Consider the following 15,562-nt stretch of genomic DNA (forward strand, 5'->3'; position numbering starts at 1 on the left):
CCCACCCCGGGAGCGCCCGGGGAGCACACTTTTCCTCGGAAGGAAGCCGGCGTCACAGGCACACGGCTGGCCCTGTGGAATGTGGCAAGGCTCCTGACGCCGAACCCTGGCTATGAGCCCTTCTTCGATTCGTTTTCAACCAGAAATAACCCCCTGGGTTGTGCACCTACCTCCCAGCCTGGCACGGGGGCAGGCCTGCACCACCCACGTCTTTGGGGGGGGGGGGCAGGAGTCCTCAGCCTGTGATAGAACCGGCCACACGGGTGGGGACACAGAGCAGGGGCTTTATTGAAAGAGATACAGAGCTGGACGAGGGATCCTGCCGCCAGCAAAACACCACCTCCGCCATCCCGCGCTGCACTGGGCTCCTGGACACCGCCCCCCCCCCCCAGCTCCCCCGGCTCCTGGACAGCCAGCCACACACAGGGGCCTTACCCGGCCTCATCAGAGGTGCCCAAGGGGGCCTTCAGCGTTCATTCACGGCAGGGCTGGGGGGCCAAGGGCAGCCCCTCCAGGCCGTCCCTGACGGGCCAGTCCCACCGCCCGGCACCCGCGCCCAGACGGCCCTCATCACTTGCAGCTCTGCAGCCGGGTCCTGTGGTGCTTCTCCTGGGTCAGGAGGGGGATGGAGGTGTCGCTGTGGGAGATCTTCAGCGCACTCCAGCCACCCTCCTTCCCGGCCACCGGCTCCAGCGGCGGCGGCGGCGGCAGAGGGTTGTCCAGGTCGCCGCGGGAGCCGCCCGCCTTGCCCTCGCCGCCGGCACTGCCCGAGTTGAGCTCCATGAGCTCCAGCTCGTGCTTGGCGGCCGTCTCCAGGACGCGCTGCTTGTTGTAGTACCTGACGAAGTTGTTGATGATGGGGTGGATGGGGAGGGCGATGGCGATGACCCCGCACAGGAAGCTGATGGCCGCGTTGAGCTTGCCCAGGGTGGTCTTGGGGTAGATGTCCCCGTAGCCCACTGTCGTCATGGTGATGATGGCCCACCAGAAGGACTGCGGGATGCTCTTGAACAGCGTCTCGGGGTGGCTCTGCTCCATGGTGTAGCCCAGGGCGGAGAAGACGAAGATGCCCACGGCCAGGTACATGAGCAGCAGCCCCAGCTCTTTGAAGCTGCGCTTGAGGGCGTAGGTGAGGGTCTGCAGGCCCGAGGAGTGGCGCGCCAGCTTGAAGATGCGCGCGATGCGCATGATCCGCAGGGCCTGCACCGCCTGCTGCACGTTGGTCAGCTCCATCATGCGGGCGCCCAGGTGCGTGAGCGTCAGGCTCACGTAGAAGGGCAGGATGGCCAGCACGTCCACGATGTTCATGAAGGACAGGACGAAGTGCAGCTTGTTGGGCGAGGAGAAGAGGCGCAGCAGGTACTCCAGCGTGAACCAGCCGATGCAGGCCGTCTCCACGTTCTCCAGCGTCGGGTGCTCCACGCGGTTGCCCTCCGCGTCCAGCACTTGCAGCTCGGGGATGGTGCCCACGCACATGACCACGGACGAGATGAGGATGAGCAGGAAGGACAGCACAGCCACCACGCGCGCCGGGCACGAGGACTCGGGCTTCTCCAGGAACTTCCAGACGCACTTCTGGCAGCGGCGCCAGCGGCCCTGCGCCGCGTCCGCGCCCAGGTCGTCCAGGATGAGCTGCACGCGGCGCGCGATCTCCTCCAGCTCCTCGCGCTTCTCGCTCAGGTGGCTCTTGCAGCAGTCGTCCAGGAACCGCAGGTCCACCTTCCAGAAGTCCATCTCGCTCTTGAAGCAGATGGGGCAGATGCCCTTCTTCATGTGGACCTCCCCGAAGTAGTACACCTCAATGACACACTTGAACGCGTCTGGGTCGCGGTCGAAGTAGAACTCGCGGTTGCCGGGGTCGTAGTCGTCGCACAGCGAGAAGATGGAGTCGTAGCCGCCCGCGAGGCAGTGAATGAGCTCCGCCAGCCGCGTCTCGGGGTACTGGCTGAGGAGGTCTCCGTACAGCACCTGCCGAACGCCCCCCACGTTGACCACGATCTCGATGTCGTCGCCAGCCCGGGAGTCCTGGCTGCCCGGCTCCGGGAGGCTGCGCTCCGCGGTTTCGTCCATCCTCCCGGCTCCGTGCCCCGCCGCCGCCGCCGCCGCCTGGGGGTCCGCGCGTCCCACCGGCGTGCGGCCCTCGGGGAAGCCCGGCCGGCGCTCGCCTGCCTGGAAGGGCGGTCACTGAGCGGAGCAGCCGGTGGAGGCGCGCCGCGGAGGAGGCATGCACCCGGCGGTGGTGGCGGCGGCGGCGGCGGGGCTCCGGGCGGGCATCCGGGCGCCGAGGCGCGCTGGCGGGGCGCTCTCGCGGCCCCCGGCCTCGCCGCGGGCACTCACCTCGGCTCCCTGGTGCTCCACCCCTTGGGCTCGGCTTCCCGCAGAAGTGGGGTCTCCTGGCGAGTGGCAGGCACGGTCCTCCGCCCTGGGGCGCGCAGACAGCGGCCGGCAGGTCCCGGAGCCACGCGGACCCACGCGGACCCCCCGCGCGCGCGCGCAGGCGCCCCCAGCGCCGGCCGAGTCCTGAGCCGCCGGACCCGAGCAGCCCGCCGAGGTGTTCGGAGAGCCAACTTGGGCTGGCTCTGCCCAAGCCGTTTCTAAACACAATAGGAATTCCAGCCTGACGTCAAGAGCGTTTCAGACTGTACCCTCTTCTGGTGAGATTCTGCAAGGCACGCGCGGCAGCTGCTGCAGGGGACGGGTTAACCCTTGGGGAGGCCGGCACAGCTGCCGCCGCGCGCCCGCCCCTCCGCGGCGCCGCGCGTCCCCGAGGGACCGGGACCCCGGCCGTTAAAGCGGCAGGCGGGCTCGGGCCGGGAAGTTTCTCTGAGAGAAGACAGGTGGTGAGAGGGCGCGCTGCCTGCCTGTTGCTCCGCAGGAGACGTGCCCGGGGAGCCCCTCAGAGGCTGCCCCTGCGCCCGAGGTCCCGCGGCACCTCCCTCCAATGCTGCCCTGCGCGGGGCAGCGCTTTTCCAGGTTCACCCGCACGCCGCACAGTGAGGACGTCCGGCCCAGCCCCCGTCCGGGGGAGGGGGGTTCGGGGAGCAGGGACTTGCCCACGGTCATGCGGTGAGACGGGAGTAGAGCCCAGCTTCCCCGAATTCAGAGCTTTCCGCTGGCCCGGCTGCTCCATGCACACCGGTCGGCAGCCTGAAATTCCGCCTCCCAGTCCTGCTGCCCTCCGCCTCCCGTGTCCCCGCAGCCCAGGGCCGCCGCCACGAGCTCCCAGGGCCCCGAGTGTCCACGGCTCCTGCCACCCCGGTCCCCACTCTGTCGTGGGGGGCCCTGCCTGCCCTTCTTGCACGATGTCCCACAGCCCCCCCCCCCCAGCCTGTGGCCCCAGCTGTCCGTCGGCCAGGGCGCCAGCTTCCATCACCTGCACTGCAAATGACCCAGCGCCACCTGTGACCAGGGGACCGGGTTGAAAAGTACATTCACTAGGGGCGGGTGGCAGGGCAGAGCACAGACGGGTCTCAGGGCAGTGGAGTCACCTGTATTATGCAGTGATGACGGGCGCGGGTCACACTGCACTGTTGTCCAAGCCCACAGAGGTGGCGCCCCGAGAGCGCACCCCGGTGTAAATACGGACTGGGCGATAATGGTGCCTGCGCGCAGGCTCGTGGCTGTTAACAACGGCCCCCCCTGGTGGGGGTGTTGATAGCGGGGGGGGGGGGAAGCTGGGAGGGGGGCTGGGGGGGTGTGGAAACTGTACTTTCTGTTCAATTTCGCTATGAACTTAAAACTGTTCTGAAAAACGAAGTCTTTTAAAATATGTTCCGTAGGCTGCGTTTTAAAAAAAAAATGGAGTTTCTATGCATTAATGGATCGTGAAATCACTTTGCCGGCTCACTGACAACCACTTCTTTAATGAGATCGTATAATACTAGAATACAACATGCTGACGAAGTATCCTTCGGTGGAACTTCGTTTTACACATTTTATTTCCTTTTTACTGAAGAGAAACCTGTAACCTGTCACTACGGAGTCAGAAATTGAGATTCAGAAAGGTTGGGCAATGGTAATATGTATTATAAAGGCACCGCGCGCCCAGCGCTCTCCGAACGCTTTGCACATTCCTCGTTTAGTCCTCACGGCGTCTCTCCCAGGAAACCAGATGTCAGGCGCGCTGCCGAGAGCACTCCGCCGGCAAGTGGCAAAGTGGGGGTCTGCGCCGGGGCAGCCTCAGCCTCCGGTCACGGCTCCCACACTTCGCCTCCCACGGCCGGTCCCGCAGCTGGTAGCTTGGAGCTGGGAGGTGAGTCAGGCCCCGCCCCCTACCCCCTACCCCCGCCCCCCACGCGGCTCTAAGGCCAGTTCTTCTCCCCAGCACAGGGCAGAGCGTCCCCTCCTCCACCCCGCCCGACCCTCCTCCAGCCCCGCCTCGTTCCCTCCCATCTCCCTGGTCTTCAGTGGCTCCCTAGAACCGGCAGAGGTCGGTTGCAATTGTATCTTAGTCTAAGCTTAATGGGCTTAAAAACATCCATTCATTTCCTCTTTTCTTCAAATGCGTATGGAGCTCCAATGGCAAGCACGCACGCACGTGCGCTCACACGGGGCTCGGGAGCAGGGTTCATCTTCAGCGGAGAATGTATTTTTTGTAACGATGATTACAGCTTGCAGCAATCAGTGTAACAGGAGGTTGTGTGCAAGGAGCCGTGGTTCCTGAGTGTCCCTACAGGGGGCGCTGAGGAGTGGCCCGTCGGTTTGGAAGCCTGCGGAGAGACCCGAAGAGGGGGGAGAGGCTGCCTTTGCTCAGAAAAGGTGTTCGCGCCGCCCAGGTGCGCATCAGCGGTGTGTGATGGCCACCCCTGAGGCGGGGGCCAGGGGTTCCGCACACCTCGCTGGTCCAGCCACCCGGAGACTCAGGCCTCCGGGAGAGTGACATTCACCGGGTTCGCCTGCCTCACCTGGGAGGGAGCAGCAGGTTCAGAGGAAGAAAGCACGTGGTCGGAGGCGGGTTCCCAGGCCTGAAACCGCGGGGAAAGACGAAACAGGCGGCGGGGCGGGGAGCCCAGTCGGCCCCGGAGGGGCGCGACCTCTGCGTCAAGGTTTCAGACCTCGGGTCAGGGTCACCGCTCAATAGTTGATTGGTTGCGTGATGACTTTACTGAGTATTACCAGCGTTTGAAAAAAAGAGATGGCATACAGCATATACGAGAAAACATCAGGGTGCTTCACACAGGTAAAAACAAGGATGCCTGAAGTCTCGTCCTAGTATCCAGAGGCCGACTCTACCTCCAGAATGTTCTGTCTGGGGGAGAAGCTGATGCTGGGCTGGAGTGAGGGAGGAGGGGGTGGCAGGTGCAAAATCCAGCAGCGACAATGCCCCCCAACAGCCCACAGTGGGCTGGGGCCCACTGACACCCGGCAGGAGAGAGAGGGGTGGCTGTGGGTCCCAGGTCAGCGACAGGGGGTCTGACCCGCGGAGCTGGTGACAACGGAGGGCAGAGAGGCGACTCCTGCTGGAGGCGCCAGACCAGCCTGAGGCCACAGGGCAGAGGCCGAAGGAGCAAGGTAGGCCTGGGGGTCCCACCCTGCGGGGAGTGAAAGGGTGGCACTCACTTGCCCCCCCCAAAACCTGCATACCCTGTGCCCCCACCTCCCGGACTCCTCAAACCATCACTAGCCCCAGAGCCTTGACTAGGGACTGGGGACTCGGACTCGTCTGAGCCCAGAATGCAGTGCCCCCCCACCCCCCCGCATGTCCGCACAAGCCTCACTGCCCCTCCCCAGCCGCTCTGCTCAGCTGGCTAGAGCGCAGCTGCAGGCTAGGTGCTCAGATTCCCCTCACCTGGCGCTCTCCCTCGGCGGGTGCCCCTCCCACCACCCACATGTGGGAGCCTTAACCCCCAATGTGCCTGCACTTGGAGACGGGGCCTTTATGGAGGTCATGAAGGTCTCCTGAAGGGAGGCCCGACTCTAATTAGCGTCCTTGTAAGAAGAGACACCAGAGGTCTCTCTCTCTCCACGCACAGTCACGGGAGAGGCCCAGTGAGGGTGCCGCAGGGAGGCAGCCGTCTTCAAGCTGGGAAGGGAGGCCTCCCCAGAAACCCCACTGGCACCTGGAGCCCAGGCCTGCAGAAGCCCGAAGGAAGGTGTTATAGCAGCCGGGGGAGACTAAGATATCCTCCTTCTTCCCTCCCACGGGCCGGGCCGAGTCCTCCCTGGACGGACCCCCGCTCCCAGGCCCCGGACACAGACCCTTGTCCCCTGACCTCTCCGCCTGCCCGTCTGGGGCCTGTGGAGGCTGAGCTGGGACACCAAAGGCCGAGAATGAATGAATCTGTCTGCCACCTTCTCCCGGAAGGTCACTGTCACGTACAAACCCCAGGCGGGAATCTATGTCCATAGAGCACTTCCTGACGGCTTAAACCGGGGGGAAAAAAGTCTGGGCTTTTTTGGCTAAAAATGGAATGTTCCTCGCTGTGGCATATTCAGTCTCGCGTGCGCCTTCCATTACATTCGAAATTGTTTTTGCGGGGGCTCGCGCTGCGGGGGCTTGGTGACGGGGGAGCGTAAGACCTTCTGTCAGACACAGGAAACAGCCCGATGTTGACTCAGGTGGGATTTCACTTAAACGGGGAGGGAGAAACCCGCAGCCTAAGGAGGCAACACGGGAGCGCTTGTCTGAGCTGAATTGTTCTTTACTGAATATGTATTTTTTTTTTTGATTTGTTGAACAATAACATTTGGGGCTTCGGAACGCTTCATTTCGGTGGCATAATTAAAACCAGTGCGTTGAGTCCCGACGTGATTTGTCTAGACAAGGAGTGATGCAAGCTGTAATCTGTTCCTGTTTTGTGGAATAATCAGTGCTGTTCAGTTCAATCCTCTTTGTGTTTTTGCTGAATTAAAAATACCTTCCATCCAGATTCGGTTTCCGTGCTCCAGTTGAAAATTGACTTTTCATTATCTGCTGTGCGCCCGAGGGCTCAGCCCACCTCCTCCTGCCTGAATAAACTGTTGCCAAAGTCGGGTGCAGGAGACTGGCGGGGCACCAGGCTGGATGGAGAAGAGTGGGGTGGGGGGGGTGGATAGAGAGGAGAAGGGTGTAAAACTGAACCACCAGGAAACGTCGGACTTTTTTTCCTGTCTATGCCTCAGTTTCTTTCATCTGCAAAATGGAACCGGTATAGGGTCTTATGAGGAACGAATGCAGTAACGGGTGTGAAGAACAGCTTTATGAACTGTTGAGACGCTGGAAATGAGAAGGCAGGGAGGAGGAGGGCGTGGAGGGGGAGGAGAGGGGAGGGGCTTTGCCTTCCGGGAGCCCGTCCCAGCCTGAGCAGATCCCTGTGCATCCACGCACCTCGGCCTCCCCAGCTCCGTTCCCGGTGACTCATCCAGCTCCGGTGCTGGGTGGGAGGACCGCCACACACGTCCCAGATGTGTAGGAAGATGTGAGAGCCATTGCGCCAGGGCCGCTGCCCGGGGGGTGGCTGAGGGACAGGAGTCCCTCAATGGAAATCAAGCTCCTTTGTGTCTCTTAGGGAAAGAGAAACAGCTGGGAAACAGGCCCCGCAGTTTCTGGAGCAGTGCCCGTCCCCGGGGGAGGGGTGGGATGCTGTTTGCTTTTGAGTTTGCTTTCAAGGCACACGGGCAGTGTGCAAAGAGAAGAAAACCGCTTGAAAAACAAGCCCTTTGGCAGTCTCCTTTTCTTTAATTGCAAAATTAATATATACTCATTGCAAAATTTTCAAAAAATGTGTAAGCCCCATATCAGAGTCCCCCAACGGCCTCCTTGCCAGAGAGCAGTGCTGTCCGCGTGTTTCCGCTCTGCTGCCGCGATGCGTTTCCACCGTCTCGGCATCTTAAAGCCACAAGCGCTTGTTTAATGTCGCGGTTCCCCGCGGTCGGGAGGCTGCCGGGGCTTAGCTGGGTCCTCTGCGCGAGATCTCACCGGCTTCATTCAAAGCGCGGCTGGGACTGGGGTCTCCTCTGGAGCTCAGAACCCTCTTCCCTACTCACGTGGTGGAATTCATCTTCTTTGCTACTACAGAACTCATGGAGGCTTAGTCTTCCGTGAGGCCAGCAGCCAAACCTCCCTGACCTCAGTGAAGGCCTGAGTCCCCCTTTAAGAGGCTCACCTGATTAGGCCTGGCCCACCCAGAAGGCCCTCCCTTTGATTGACTCAAACACACACTATCATGTGACTATTACATTAGTAACCTCCTCCCAACATGAAATACTTAGGCGTAAGTCCGACGACATTTCTACCAGACCCGTATGAGGAAAACTACAAACTCTGGTGGAAGAAATGGGGGAAGAACTACACAAACGAGGAGCTAGCCCAAGTTCATGGGCGGGAGGAGACTTTGTTTTGCCAAAATGGCAGTTCTTCCTGACTTGACCTGTAGATTCAGTGCAATCCCAATTTAAAAATCCCAGGCCCTGGCTGGCGTAGCTCAGTGGACTGAGTGCGGGCTGCGAACCAAAGTGTCGCAGATTCGATTCCCAGTCAGGGCACATGCCTGGGTTGCAGGCCACGGGCCCCAGCAACCGCACATTGATGTTTCTCTCTCTCTCTCCCTCCCTTCCCTCTCTAAAAAATAAATAAATAAATCTTTAAAAAAAAAATCCCAGCAAGTCATTCTGTGGACATCGACAGCTGACCCTAAAGTTCATACACAGGCGAAACGCCCAGAACAGCCACCTCCGTACCGCAGGAGGAGAACACGGTCAGGGCTGACACTACCAACTAAAGGACTCACCACTGCGCTGCAGGAATCCAGACAGCGTGCTGGTGGCGAGAAGCAGGAGGACAGGCCCGTGGGGCAGAATACAGTCTGCGTAAATACCGTCAGCTAGCTGGGCTCCGGCAGAGGAACGTGGAGGGTGGCCACGCAGCAGAGACGGTCTCTTCTGCAGACGCAACGCTGGAACACCCAGACGTCGCATGCAAGAAAACTGAATCCAGACACAGACTTTACACCCTTCGCAAAACTAACTCTAAGTGGATCAAAGCCCTCGACCTAAACCGCAAAGCGGCAAAACTCCTAGACGGCGCCGGAGGAGAAGACCTAGGTGACCTTGGTACGGCATGGACTTGTTAGGTACAACAGCAAAGGCACAGTCCATGAGAGGAAGGATTCATCAGCTGGACTCGGTCGAAAGGACAAACATGTGCTCTGCGAAAGACCATGTCAAGAGAATTAGCAGACAAGTCACAGGCGGGGAGGAAATACTTGCAAAAGACACAACTGGTAAAGAACTGTTATCTACAATGCACAAAGAACTCTTAAAACTCAACTGTCAGAAAACAAACAACCCTGTTAAAAAGGGTTGTGGATGTCCACACCCCGTCTTTCTCACTGAAGATGAGCCTCTGTGTAGGAAGCCGGGCCCCAGCACGGCACAGGGGAAAGGGAGCTGGAGGCAGGGGGACAGCCGCCACCATCCCCCACTTATGTCCCGTGGAAGTCAGTAAAGAGCCGTGGACGTGGGCTCAGCCCGGCACTAACTCTCCTTGGGAACTCCTCCAGGTCCCGCTCTGGGAAGCAGTTGACCAGTGCTTGTTGCCATTTCCACGTCTACCCCTGGCCCAAGAATGGGAAGGGAGGGGGCTGTTATGGGGTCAAACGAGGACAGAAAGGGCAGGGTGTGGGAAGTGGAGGGTGGCACCTGCAGGCTGAGGGGGAGGGAGCAGAGTAGGAGGTGCACTGGCGAGAGGGATGGAGGGAGGGGGATGGGACTAGAGAGGGAAAATCCAGCAATGTCTTCTCGTGTTTTGAAGAACATGTCGTGTCAGGCAGGGCTTGATCATTACTGTCCTTTGTGGGGTGTCTCAGTGCAAGAGAACCAAATAATTATGGTGTCACGAGCTCAGTCCTTCCTCCAAGGCAGCAGCCAGTCACCAATGCGTATGGTTGCAGCGTCCCCTGGAGTGCCCTGTGCCTTAGTCACACACATGGGCGACCAACAGGGCCCCTGGGGGCGTAGAAGTTTCTTCCTTGTATGGTCACGACGACCAAAGAGGCCCTCACAGTTGCACAGGTGGACCCTGGAAGAACCTCAGAACTGGAAGGAAACTCAGACCATTTAGGTCTTCCATGCACTGTATCCCTCAGCTTGCATGCCTCCAGTGATGCAGAGCTCATGACGTCGCAGGGGACGGGGAGTGGTACGACATGAAAGCTCTTGGGAAGAAGAGGCCCTTCTCTGCTTCCTGACAGTGAGATCCTTCCTGGCCCCGAGACTGTGAAGACGCCGTCTCTCCAGGCAGGCTGGCCCTCGAGCCAGGGGACAGAGCTTTGCATCCCACCTCCTCCGTGCTCTCTGGCTGTGGGACCTGGAACCGGTCACCTCGCCTCCTTGAGTCTCAGTCGCCTCCTCACTTGCTGAGGTGATCTTTTATAAGTCAGGTCTGTACTTGGCAACCCCAGCAACAGAAGGATGGATGGATGGATGGGTGGAGTGTGGATGGATGGGATGGGTCGACGGCTGGGGAGATGGATGAATGACAGAAGGATGGGTGGAGGGACGAGGGCTGGATGAATGGGTCGCTGAGTGGATGGCTGGACGATGAATGGATAGACAAACGGATGGTACAAGACAGGGGGGTGGAGAGACCGGTGGAACAGATCAGTGGATGGGTGGACGGGTGCATGATGGAAGGGTGAGTGAATGGATGGATGATGGATGGATTCATGCATGCATGCATGCCAGAGGCTCTAATTGGGAGGGATTTTGCAGACAGGGGAGATGGCAACGACACAGAGAGAAGAGAGTGTTTTCCTCCCTTCCCCTCGCACGGCGAGTGGAAGGTTTTCCACCAGGAACCACGATGGGCTCCCCTGGACTTTCCCCCACACAGGAGTCACCCGGAGAGTGGCGTGGGAACCCGCCGGCCGGGGAGGAGCAGCCAGCGGAAGCCGCAAGCCCTGCTGGCAGGGCACCAGGGCGGCGCATCTCCGGGTCCCTGCTCTTTTTAAGGAAGACTCTTCTCACCGGCTTTTGAGCCAAATAAGGGCAGTGCACCCTGGCTGTTCGCTCGCAGGGCTTTATGATGGCCGGTCTCTGCCTCCGTGTAAGGAACGGCGAGCGCGGACTGGGCAGGGACTGTCCCCGTGGAAACTGGGGGCAGGGTGCAGGAGGGGGCTTCCTTCAGAGCTTCGCCAGGTTCCCGTGTCTGGTGACCCCCAAAAACAAGGTCACATTTGCAAAAGCGCCACAGATCAATGGCAGCGAGGTGTTAACAACCTGCAGAAGGGTTTCCTAAATAGAGTCAAGACATTTAGAGCCGGAATCTGCCCAGATCTGCCCCTCAGATTGGCCCAGCCTCCAGCTGTGGGCCCTCTGCAGGGCGGCAGCCAGGGGCCCCCACTGCCCCCGCCCCCCGGCCTCCACCACACCTCCCCTGGGCGTGCGGCGTGAACAGGCGCTGCAGACCCTCGGCTGCCCGGCCTGGAGCAGCGTGGCCTACACGCGTGGGGCGGGCCCCAGCGCCTACTGTCCGATATTCCTCTACCCCAGTCCCCGCGTGTAGTTACTCCACGGGCTACCCTTCCTTCTCCTCCCACCAGAGTCTGGTGTGTGCGTCGTCACACTGCAGGATCCCCACCCATCGGTCAGCGTCCTCCCTCGGGGCGGCGCTGGCCCTGACCTGGGCGGGGTGCCGTCTGCAGCTGCCCCGCCTGGTGAGCCGCGGCCGAGGTTTCTCCCCAGAAACGCACGTGCGTTTCGTTGCAGAGCGCCGCCCAGACCAGTGGGCCTCCTGGAGGCGCTGCTCGGTGAACGGAGGGAAAGTCCATGTAGGCCGCATGACGTTCCATAGTTTTGAAAAGAAATCTGATTCCAAGCTATATCCGGCCCTGAGGGACTGTCGCCTTGCACTCGGTGACATTTGAGACCTGCCCCGATTCTCTCCACCCAGACTCGGGCGGATGGACACCTACCGAACGAGCAAGTGCGTCCTGAGGGTTGTCCCGACGTCCCCACACGTTGCCATCCTCCCCCGAGTGCCGGCCTCTGAGAGGGAAGGTGAGGTGGACCCCACTGGGTGCGCCTCTCGCTGGGCGGGTCACTTGCCCATTGGAGACTCAGTTTCCCCGTCTGTCAGGTGAGAGCCTCTGTTTCCTGACATGTTGCCCTCAGGGGCCCTTGGGCTCCGAAACACCAACTAGGGACCTGGTGGTATAGACTGAACGTGCCTCCCCCAAATCAGTGTGGTGGGGCCCTAACACCCCTGCGCCTGCATTTGGAGAGGTGGCCTCTAAGGAAGTGATTAAGGTTAAATGAGACCTTAAGGAGGGGACCCTAATCCAACAGGGTCAGTGCCTTGTAAAGAGAGACACCCGAGAGAAGCTCTCATTCTAGTCTCCTTCTCCCCCTCCCCCTCCCCCTCCGCCTGAGCACACTGCGAGCAGGTAGCCCTCTACAAGCCAGGAGGAGGGCTCTCACCGGGACCCAGATCCGCCAGAACCTTGATCTCGGAGGCCCAGCCTCCAGCACTGGGAGGAAATCAATCTGTATTGTTTAAACCACCCAGTCCTTTGTCATCTCAGCCAGAGCGGACGAAAACCTGTGAGGACCGTTCTCGTTTTACAAGCGCAGGAAACTCAGGTCAGAAAGGCGCCGTGGGGCCGGAAGGAGGAGCGAGAAAGGAAGGAGCCGCTCAGGGAAGAGTGCACTTTCCGGCCAGAAGTGCCAGGGCGTGGAGAGAGGCCGCTGTGTCCAGAGGACAGGGCCGTGCCCGGGGCTGAGGACTTGGGGAGCCATCCTCAGACAACCATAGGTTTTGAATAAAAATTGGGGGCCCCAGCTGGTGTAGCTCAGTGGATTGAGTGTGGGCCTCTGAACCAAAGGGTCGCCAGTTCGATTCCCAGTCAGGGCACATGCCTGGGTTTCAGGCCAGGTCCCCAGTAGGGGGTGTGCAAGAGGCAACCACACATTGATATAAAAAAAAATGGGGGGCATATGGTCTGGCATGAATATGGAGATGAGCCTAAATCTGGGAAATTCGAGTTCCGAGGGTACAGCCTGCACGCAGGGCGTGGGCGGCACAGCCTCAAAGGACCTCAGTCCCGAGAATGTCAGTGGGGGCCCCTTGGTGAGCGGCACTGGGGTTCTTTTCCCTGAGCACAGAGTTCCGGAGACCACCGAAGGGGCGGTTCAGTAATGCGGACCCCCACTGCAGGGAAAGGAGGGACTTCCTTCCACCCTCCTGCGGTCTTTCCGCTGCCTGATAGCCAGGGAGACGTGAGACAGACTAACAAGAGAAAATAACCTCATTAAATACACGCACGTATGGGAACCCTGCACACATGAGACGGCCTGACACCCCACGTGCACGTGAGGTCGGAGACAGAGAACACGGGGGCACATGTACCATCCGGAGCGAGGGGGGAGGGAAGGTGCCGTGGGGACGCCCAGGGCCGGATCCAGACGGCAAGGAGGCAGGTGTTTGCCCGCCCGAGAGCTTGGTCAAAGCGCTTCTCTCTGGTAACCTTTCGTTATGGGCAAGGCCCCTGACCCAAACTCCTCTCCGTAGTTGAGGGTGTGGGGCAGAAGTTGCTCTTGAGCCCACAGGGTCTTGGCTGCTTTTAGCTCGAAACCATCCAACACTACAGGGACACACTTGGGGTGACTCGTTCTGACCCCCACGACACCGTGGAGCGGACGCACTTCCTGAGCCGGAAGGGCAGCCTGCGAAACGAGGCTCCCCCGCCCGCAGCCCACCTCTCCCCACCGCAGCTGCGGTAGCTCACTTCCTTTTCCAGTGACCTCGGCCTTTCTTCCCTTTTCCGTTTCAAGGGCACACCTCCTTCTCAGCCTCGGGAAGATCCACAGGGACCCTCCGCTGGCCCCGAGCAGAAACACGACAGCGAGGAGTCAGCACCTTCGTCCGCACCCGTCTTCCACCGGCTGCCTTCCCTCTCCCCACGGCCCTGTCTTTCTCCGCCCTGGAATAAACCTCTGAAGGGACAGCTCCCCGCCGTGCAAATGGGCGCCTCTATTCCTCTGAGCAGCCACCCCCACGATCTTTTGAATTTTGGGGGGTTAGAAGGAAATGTCATCTGGGCTGGTTCCCTAAAAGCCTCCCCCAAGACAAAAAGTCCCTCAAATGATAATCGCGGACTTTGTCCTGTTGTCAACCACCCCCTCCACCCCCCGAGCAGCTGGGCTTAAACACACTGCCGACGGCCTCTGCGGGGCTGGCTCCTTAACTCTTCCCTCCCTGGTAATAGTGCACGTGTGGTGAACACACACACACACACGTGCACACGCTCTCTAACACCACGGGTGTTTGCTGAACACCACGCGCAAGCCAGCGACGGCCTCGTAGGAAGGGACCCCTACGGGCCCTCCAGCGGTGGCCGTCGCCTTGGGAAGAGAGTGAGTAAATATGTGAGAAGCTCATTTGCAAAGCAAGCGTTAAATAATATACAGCGCCAAGGGAAGAGATAATCCCTCAGACAGAGACGCTTCATCTTTAAGAACGCCGCCAGCCCCTCGCCCATGGCTCACAGCGGCCCTGAGAAATGCCCACGGCAGAGACGCCGGAGCTGGGAAGGCGGGGCGGAGGGGTCAAGCCACGGGGTGTCCGCGGCAGCGAGAGGGACGGTCGGCCTCACAGCCATCGCAGGCGCCAGGAGTGAGCGAAATTTCCTCTGGTTCCGGCAGCTTGTCTGCACCAAGTGGCAGCTTGACAAGTAAACCTTGATTTTGATGGTTTAACAGTGGGAGCGGCGTCGATGTGCCTGGGGACTGGCTTCTCAAAACTCACCCCGTTGGAGCTCGAGAACGCTCTATCCCCGGTCTCCCCCGGGGTAAACAGACTCCAGAGACTGTGGGTCAACGCCCCAGTCCCCGCAACCGGCTGCGGGCTGAAGAGTCCCCCTCTCTGCTCTGCAGCCTCGCCGGTCTCTGAAGGGGCTTCCCCCGCCGCGGCCTCCAGGCCACGGGTGCCAAGCCCCGTCCAGCCCCAGACACAAGACACAGGGAAGCCCGCGGGCCAGGCCCCAGGAGAGCAGGCGCCGGGCCGGGCCGGGGCAGCCTCTGACCCCGGATGTGGGAAACCAGGGCAGACATGCCACTGTCCCCTCACGGCCCTCTTCCTCTCTCCTCGCTTTCTCTGCACGCAGAAAGGCGAGAGGGTCGAAGACCCAGAGCGGGGGTCCCGGCCTGTGGCCCAGGACCCCTGGGGTGGGGTGGGGGCTGAGGGTTGCTGGCAGGACTCTTCGTTGGAGGCTGCCAATGGCTTTGTCCACCCACCTGCCCATCAGCCACTGCCCCACCAGCGGTCAGCAAGGCCCTCGTGCTGCGCCAGCTGCTGTCCAGGAGAAGGTGTGACGACTCTTATAAGGCCCTCACGCACACAAGGACACAGCTAATGTAAACTGCACCCCCCACCCCCCCAGCAGTCTACTGAGAACTGTGGCTGGGTCACCAGTGCCACAGCATGTGGCGTCAGACCCAAGGTCAAAGCCCAGCTCTGCGACGCCAGCAGCCTTGTCCGCCTGAGCCTCAGACATCTCGCGCCCGCAAACGGCAGGGGCAAGGAAATGAACCCGAACACGATCACGTGTGTGAGATCTCCGAGCACACAGTAGGTATGCAGTACACG

The 15,562-nt window shown here is 60.6% G+C and overlaps 1 protein-coding gene across 1 annotated transcript; it reads right to left on the reverse strand.

The window, feature by feature from the left end:
- Positions 1-441: 441 nt before the first annotated feature.
- KCNF1 (potassium voltage-gated channel modifier subfamily F member 1) lies at positions 442-2,163 on the reverse strand. Its single transcript, XM_045844561.1, has one exon. It carries the CDS (start codon positions 2,068-2,070, stop codon positions 571-573), a length of 1,500 nt encoding a protein of 499 aa, XP_045700517.1. The 5' UTR covers positions 2,071-2,163; the 3' UTR covers positions 442-570.
- Positions 2,164-15,562: the final 13,399 nt, after the last annotated feature.

Source organism: Phyllostomus hastatus, unplaced genomic scaffold (assembly GCF_019186645.2).
Source record: "Phyllostomus hastatus isolate PE091 unplaced genomic scaffold, TTU_PhHast_1.1 phas_contig_402, whole genome shotgun sequence".
Lineage (NCBI taxonomy): Eukaryota > Metazoa > Chordata > Mammalia > Chiroptera > Phyllostomidae > Phyllostomus > Phyllostomus hastatus.